This window comes from Eupeodes corollae, chromosome 3, assembly GCF_945859685.1.
Source record: "Eupeodes corollae chromosome 3, idEupCoro1.1, whole genome shotgun sequence".
NCBI classification, from domain to species: Eukaryota; Metazoa; Arthropoda; class Insecta; order Diptera; family Syrphidae; genus Eupeodes; species Eupeodes corollae.
Genome location: NC_079149.1, coordinates 124,561,563 through 124,570,064, shown reverse-complemented (window position 1 = coordinate 124,570,064; position 8,502 = coordinate 124,561,563). Strand labels below are relative to the sequence as shown.

Here is an 8,502-nt window from a genome sequence, read left to right as displayed (position 1 = left end):
TATTAAAAATTAAGTCAAACAAAAATATTGTGATTTATATTGAAAAAAAAAAAAAACAAAAAAAGACGATGAAGTTCAAAAATACATAAAAACTTTGTGTATATTTTGTATTAATCTTATAATAAAAAAACTACATATTTTATACATATATTTTATACAATACATTATTATGTATATTACATATTTTTTTATAATAATATCTACATACATTTTACATAGTTTTTTAAAATTAACATTAAAATTAATTTTTAAGATTAATAATTGTGCAAAAATTTTATAAGATAAAGAAAACAACAAGCAACAAAATTTTTATATTCATATAAATTAAAAATATAATATTTTTTATACCATCTTCATGAGTGTCAAAAAAGAGAAAAATTGTGAAATAAAGAAAATTTTATTAAAAAACTCCATGTTTCAATTCTTTGGTGTATATTTTTAGAAAGATTTTTCTTTTTTAAATTGAAATTGTTTTTCTGTAAAATAGAAATTTAAACCGAAAAGTGATAAAATTGTCAACTGAATTTTCTTAGGTTTTTGAAATACATAATATGCTCAAAAAATGAAGAATGATTTTGAAATAGTAAAGATTTAGATGGCGCAACCAAGATAAGTATAGACTTGATGTAAATTGTAGGCAATCAATGAAAGGTACATCTTTTAAATAGCGTTTCTTGGGCGTTTCTTCTTTCTGACGAAACAAGCGATTTTTAAATGCTTCAAATGTTTAGAACTACGGATGAAACCAAGCACGGCTAATAAACTTGGCCAAAGCCGGTCTTATCCCTTATCTTACTTACTTAATGTGGCGCTAGTCCTGTGTGAACTAGGGCCTCAGCCACCAAACTTCTCCATCTAGCTCGGTCCCTAGCAAGATGTCTCCGGTTTCGCGCTATAAGTTGGGTGAGGTCACTTTCCACTTGTGCGCTCCAGCGCCAGCATGTTCCTTTAAAGACCCGTGTAGTCAAACATGGAGCTGCACCTTGGCTGAATGGCGACACCACTGCTGCGATGGCACGTCGGGATGCCACCTACAGTCAATGGAGGCGATACAAGCTGGAGGAATTCCACAAATCTTATTGCAGACTTCGCAATCAAGTCGTCGTAATGATCAGAACGGCAAAAAGGATTTACTACGAACACAAACTTGGAAATTCTGCATCTGTCAAAAATTTATGGAATAAGTTGCGGGAAATCGGCATAGGGAAACCATGTAAGAGGTTCGCTGAAGACATTGATTGTGACGCTCTCAATTCAAAATTCACCACCTCACCTCCGTCCCTGGATGTAATTTCAGCTATTGATTCTCCTATTAAAGAGGAATTAACTGGTATAAACAGCTACTTCAACTTTATTGGAAGATATTGTGGAGGCAATATTATCCATCAATTCGAACGCTACAGGCCTGGATTTAACGGAACCTAAGTTCGTTAAAATGTTCGAAAAGACCATTTTGAAGCAGATACAAAAATACCTAACAATTAACAACCTGTTAAGTTCCTGTCAATCTGGTTTTCGTTCAAAGTGCAACTGCAAATCAGCCTTACTTTTCGTGACTGATGAAATAAGAATCGCAATGGACAATGATTATATGACACTGCTAACGGTTTTAGACTTTTTAAAGGCCTTTGACACTGTTAGCCATCCAATTCTGTGTAAAAAGCTGCGGAGAAGTTTTGGGTTTTCCTTAGAATTCTGTAAGCTTGTTCATTTGTACCTTAGCGGAAAACAAAAATAATGCGTGGTGACAAGTGAACCTTCTTCTTCCTTTCTCAATATCTTAGCTGGAGTGCCTCAGGGATATATCAATCCTCTTCTCACTATATGTAAACGAGCTTCCACATGTTGTTAAAAACTGTCTGATTCATCTTTATGCTGATGATGTACAGCTCCTTATAAGCCGACCCTTTGTAGCAAAAAATGATGCCGTAGATTTAATGAATGAGGACCTGCTCCTCATTCTACAATGGTCCAAAAAGAACCATCTTTGCTTAAATCCTCTCAAATCAACAGATCTTTCGATCTATCGCAAAACCTTTGATTTTTCGGTCCTAAATCCCTTGAAGACGAAGTCATTGACTATGTCAGTACTGCCAGAAATTTAGGGATAATTTTCAATCGTACCCTTACATTGAACGACCACCTTAATAGTGTCATTGGAATAGTCTACCTGAAGAGCACGAAGACTAGTGCTCTTCAGGTCATTTGAAGTTTCATCCCTACTAAAACTAAATTGCTGCTTGCCAAAACTCTTTTACTACCTGTTATGTTATATGCATGTGAAGTTTTTTGCAACTTGGACTCTGCCACTAGCCGCAAATTAAATGTTGCATATAATAACATTACCCGCTACGTCTATAATCTGTGACGATATGAGCGCATATCGAAGTTTGCGCAACGTAAATCTGGGTGCAGTCTTGACAGTTTACTAAACTTCCAATCGGTGAGCTATCTGCATAAAATCATTCAAACTCAACAACCCGATTATTTACATAACTTTTTTCCTTATACAACCTCGTTTTAAATATCTCACTATTGGGCGTCAATTTTTTGTCCATGTTACACGACTTTGGAACTCCCTGCCCACCGCGATGAAATGTATTAGAGGTGCGAATAGGTTTAAATCTTTAGTTTTTAATTATTTGGCAAATCGTTGATAATATTTATTAGGTAAGTCCTCATCTTTTTAATTTTTCTTTTTTAATTTCTCTTTTCACATTTTTATATTTAAATTATATATTTATACATAGACCCTCTCTTTTTTTAATTTAAAATTCAAATTTTATTTAAAATAAATTAATTTAAAGGCTGCAAAACATTATAGGACTTATTTCCTACTCTGTAAGTGATTTTGAAATAAATACATACAAATACAAATATTTATTAAGTATAGATTGCTATATTTAAGCTGAAGTCTAACAAAGCCGCTGAATCAAACTATTTAAATGCAGAGCTTTTAAAGCACCTGGAGATAATTTTGTTAGGAGCATGCACCAGCTTATCTGCAAAATATGGTAGTTCGTGTTGAAATAAGATTATCATTTATTATTATAACATTGAGCTTTAATTTGAATTTAACAACGTATAATGAAATCCATATCCAACTCAATTAATTATAATTTATTATTTATTTGAATTAATATACATATACTTTAATAAAATATTGTTTTTGGCATCACTTTTATTAAACTTCATTTTTAATAAAATGTCTGGCTCCTTCTTCTCTTGCCAAATCTCAAACGAATAAGTTGTGTGTCTCATTAATTCTTCCTCCTTAAATCATAGATATCCGCCAAAACTCTGCAACAGTTCGGAAGAAAGCATGTCCGTTGAATGGAACCTCATTACGGTTTACCCGATACTGAAAGAGGAATCCTTTAAACTGCACAAACTATAAAGGAATCAGTCTTCTTAACATAGCTTACAAAATCTTTTCTGCCATAATATGTGAATGTCAAAAGCCTATCGTCAATAACCTGATATTTCCCTATCATTTTAGCTTTAGACCGGGATAGTCTACAGCAGATCAAATATTAACATTACATTAACACAACCCAAGATCAACAAGTCGACACACATAATCTCTTCATCGATTTCCAGGTCGCATATGACAGCATCTACAATGACGAACTGAAAAGAGCCATGTATCTAGTTTTGGCATCCCTTCCAAACACGTTCGTTTGTACAGTATGAACATTAAGGTTTCGCGCTGCTTCATATAGGTTGGATACAACTTAACCGAACCTTAAGATGTAAAAAAAAGGCTTTAGGGAAGATGATGCGCTGTCATGCGATTTCCTTAACATCGTCTTTGAAAAAATATTGCAGATCTTACACGTCAACACAAGAGGCACTATCTTTCAAAAGTCTGTTCTCTTACTGGCATAATACTCGATTACAATGGGCAGGTTCAGGGACTTCAAAGTAAGTCATTTTTCTATTATCTGATTGGCCAGCTGCCAAAAAATTACCTTTTTAATTAAGGCAATTTTATTGGAAAGTTAGCCAATAAAAATCTCCCTAACTATAAAGTCAAGTCAACTTGTGTCAAAATGACAACTGATCATGTTTTTTCATTCAAGTGAAAACTGACCTTTACAACTCTATAATTTATTTATTTTCTGCACAATTACATTTAATGCTTTCTGTAAAAGGGTTCCATTTCAATTTAAAAAAGAAATACTTAATTCTTGTCATGCAAAAAAATGATTTCTTAGATTAGAGTTCGGATTCGGCATATAAACAGTAGGTACCCTCCATCCCTAACAGTACTCGCACACAGAGTTGTAAGTGACTAGACCCTGGTTCTCTACGGACTGTCGCGTTACCTAATTTGTATTTATTTAAAATAAAAAAAACATCATTAGAGCACCATTATGATTAAAAAATTACAGGAACTGTGACTTCGGCCGTGGACATTTAAAAAAATGGAGACGTTATCGCACAAACGTAACCGTTTTGTCATCTCGATGTCTTTTCTAATATTTCTGAAAAAGGATTATTTTTTGGTATCTAGGATATTTGTAGTAGATTTTCTTTTTGCCCGAAACGTGGCAAAGAAATAGCCACGAAAAATCTTCCTCGCCACAATCTTTCAAAATAGATTTCCTTAATCATCATGGAGTCAGTTAATTCCCCGAATAAAATCGTGTTCGCTTTGAATTTATCACCATATTATAATTCATTCATAATGCACAAGATTTCCAGAGTAATCATAAAAATAGCTCACAACAAAAAATCTGTGTTTGTCAAAGATAAAAATAAACATGAAATATTTGTTTATCTTTCAAATGCCCATAAATCAAACCCCCCCGAACAACTTACAGTAGACAAGCATAAAACATGACCAAATTAGGACAAAGCAATCTTTTATCTAACAACTCCCCGTCGTTGTCGATAGATTCTTCATACATATGTACATACATACATAAATCAATGACTCGAGAATCAAATCGAAAAATTGAAAACTTTTTGCTGTCTAAGAAAAAAAGAAAACAACAAATTTTGAAATGTTTTGTTTGTTTGTAATTAACTTAAAATTATTATTACGCTACTTTTTTATAATGATTTTTTTTTGTTTACAATCTACGATTTTTTCCCTTAACTGTTTTTTTAACTGCATTTTTCTTAAATACAAAAAAAGATAACACACACAAGTATCTTAGTTAGACGATTGACATGACGTGGAATTTTTTGTTTGTCCAAATAAGAGGAGTTGATTTTTGTTTCACTTCTCCTAAATGGGGAGGGCGGGGGCGATCGTAGGTGGCGGCAGTCTTCGATGAATATCACATCACCAACCTTTATTTTTTAACTTATCTACAGCTCGTCTTTACCGTCTTTCTCATCTTCTAAGTCAATGTCTGATAAATCAATATCTTCCTCTTGTGGCAATTGACCATCTTTGCCGTCCCATGGATCTACAGTGTTGATCTTTGGTTTCTTGGCACCGCGAACTGGAGCAGTGTGTCCACGACCATAGGAGATGTCACGTAGGAACTCATCGATACCTTCCTTCGAGAATGATCCCTTCAGAACTGAGAACTTCATTTTCTTGAAGTTGACCACAGCCATTGCTGGATAACCAAAGCCGCCAATTTCCAGAGATTCTTCCAAAGCAAGTTGGGCGGCACCTTCAGCCCAAGCCCATCCCCAGAGCTTCTTCTTGTACTTCTCACCGGCATCTTTGAGTGTCTTTAGGAATGCATTACGGCACTTGGCGTCACAGTCGAGAATGTGTGGCAACACCGACACAATGCACAGAGGTTTGCCTTCACAAGCTGTGTCAAATGTATCCTCGTTGGTGATTTCAATGAGTTCAGGAGCAGGCACACTATCGCTGTGCTTTTCCAGAGCAAATGACACGATATCAGAGGCAGTTCGGCCGCCATTGTAGTCTTCGGCGTCACTGGAAGATTTCTTGCCAGCTGGGAAGAATTTGATTGTAGGATAGCCACGTACTCCATACTCTTGAGCCTTGGCTTGATGAACGGTTGCGTCGAGAGCTCCCAATTTGACTTTGCCCTTAAGTTCCTTGGCTGCCTTGGCCCATTGTGGTTCGAGATTCTTGCAGTGTCCACACCATGGAGCGAAGAACTCAACCAACCAAACATCATCGCTATTCAAAACCAATTTATCAAAGTTGCTGTCAGTGAGTTCGATGACGTCATTCGATGATGATGATCCGCCACTGCTGCTTCCACCTCCGAAAGCGGCTTGAACCTTCTTCTTGGCCTCGGCCAAACCTGCCTCAGCCATAGCCTTAGCTGTGCGCTGTCCATTGAAGTCGACTGGGGAACGTTTGTTGGCGCCAAATATCTTAATAGTTGGGAATCCCTTCACTCCATATTGACCACCCAAGGAACCGTGTTCGTCAGCATTCACCGAACCAACTTTGATAACTCCCTTCACTGCCTTGGCCAATTTCTTGTACTCTGGAACCAAACTCTGACAATGTCCACACCAGGGGGCAAAGAACTCGACAATCCAGACGGCTTCATCGTTAATCACAAGTTTGTCGAAGTTGGATGGAGTCAGTTCGACGACATCATCCGACGAGGAATAGAATGCCCAAGATGATTGGGCACAAAGCACCAATGCTAGAACTGAGTTCAATGAATTAAAAGTTAGTTTTTAGTTTAATTGCAATCAAGATAAGATAACTTACAGGCAAATAGTTTCATATTAAGTAGTTTTTTTTTGTGTAGGCGTGTTCTAGAAATTCACCAGAAGCCGGCGATGCTACGTTGACAATTTTTGTGTCTTCTCTTCAACAATCTGTTGGTTGTTTTATAATTTAAAAGGGTGTTTCCATGCACTGGCTAGGATTTAGCAGGGAAGCTTTGTTAATGAATTTAATTTGTATCTTGAGTTTTGATCCTCTTCGATATTAAACAAAGGAATATTTTTCAATTTTAATGTGAACTGGACAACTGGTATTGGAAGAGAACTAAGCCGAATGTCAAATTGTAATAAAGAAGCGAGATGCGATTTATTATATGGAACCCACATATTTTCGTGGAGGATTTTGATTGGTGTACGTGGCCTTTTTAACGATTGCAGCGACATCTATGAAAAAATAAGAAAAAGAGATAACAAAAGGCTGTTATTTTTCAAAATAATGCGTTTCTGTTGATATTTAAATTTTTGTATATGGAATGGAGTTGTTTAGAAAATTAATAAATCATAGAGTAATAAAGTTCAGCTTTCAGTTCAACTAAAAAACTGATCAACTGTCGTTTTGACAGAAGGAGACTTGACTTAATAGTTAGGGAGATTTTTCATGACTACCTTTCTAGTCAACTTTCCAATAAAATTGTCTAATTTAAGGCAATTATTTGGCAGTTGACCAATCAGATACTAGAAACTTGAGCTGACGGCTATGCCAAAGATTTATAAAATTCTTTATATTTAATCAAACTGTATTAAAATATTTATAAATAAATGAATTACTTACTAGAAACTTGTCTTACTTCCAAGTACTTTTTGTGGTCTGAACTTGCCCATTATCGTTTCAGGAAGATTCGCAGCATAAGATTACATATATTGAGGGAATTGCCAACCGCTTTTTTGTGCAATTTGCGCAGTATCTCAACTACAATTTAAGTGAATTTGAATTTTAATATAGATGATTGATTAGTCCCACAGAAAAACGTCTAAGGGTTTCCAATCGCATGATCTTAAAGCACACTTAATGTAGTCAAAACGTGTAAAATCACTTATCCAAGAAACTTTTTAAGCAATAATAACCCATAATTAGTCGTGTTATTTAGGTTGTTGACCCGTCTTTTAACTCCATTATCAGTCACGATCTTTACTTGTCGGCAAATAGCAGTTGACTTTAACAGGTGTCAAATATTTCCAACTATAAACTACGAAGTAAATAACCTTTTATGAGAGCGCGGCAAAACCATTTGTAAAGAAATAAATTCGTTATTAAAAAATAACGAATTTAGAAAACAATTAAATATCAAATCGCTCTCTTAAGCAACTTAATTCTGCCACATGTAGGATGCCCAAAATATAATTTAAGTGAAGTAAATAGGTTAGGACTTTCATCCAGTCTTACAAGCTTATAAAATTTTATTGCGTCGTGTTGAATTGTATCCACTATTTTCGATTTCATTACGATGGTGAATGAAATGCAGAATAGCTTTAGGCTGCTTTGAAAAAGAAGTTTGGATTATTTGTTGCCTCATCTGCATAGGTAACAAGAACGACTGAGGTGGCTGCGTCAAGTAACGAAGAGGAACCCATTTAACTTGTTAATATAGAATCTAGATACAAAACTGAAGAAGCTTGTTAATTATAAGTTCAGAGCTGGTACTCCAACCCTGACTATGAAGCGCCACCTTTACTATGTTAGTATATCTAAAAACGATGGTAAACACGGCTTAAAGCGCCACATGAAAACAAAAATAGACAAGTTATTGACATAAAACCCACCACAAAGTGGTAGGCAAATAAAGTTCACGGTAAAAATATTTGTACATCATATGCAAA

General features: G+C 35.2%; 1 protein-coding gene across 1 annotated transcript; it reads right to left on the bottom strand.

Moving 5' to 3' along the window:
• Nucleotides 1-5,002: 5,002 nt before the first annotated feature.
• Nucleotides 5,003-6,979, bottom strand: LOC129950992 (protein disulfide-isomerase A6 homolog). Its single transcript, XM_056062972.1, has 2 exons — nt 6,668-6,979; nt 5,003-6,605 (listed from the first exon to the last, which is right to left on the bottom strand). Exons 1-2 carry the CDS (start codon nt 6,681-6,683, stop codon nt 5,320-5,322), a joined length of 1,302 nt encoding a protein of 433 aa, XP_055918947.1. The 5' UTR covers nt 6,684-6,979; the 3' UTR covers nt 5,003-5,319.
• Nucleotides 6,980-8,502: the final 1,523 nt, after the last annotated feature.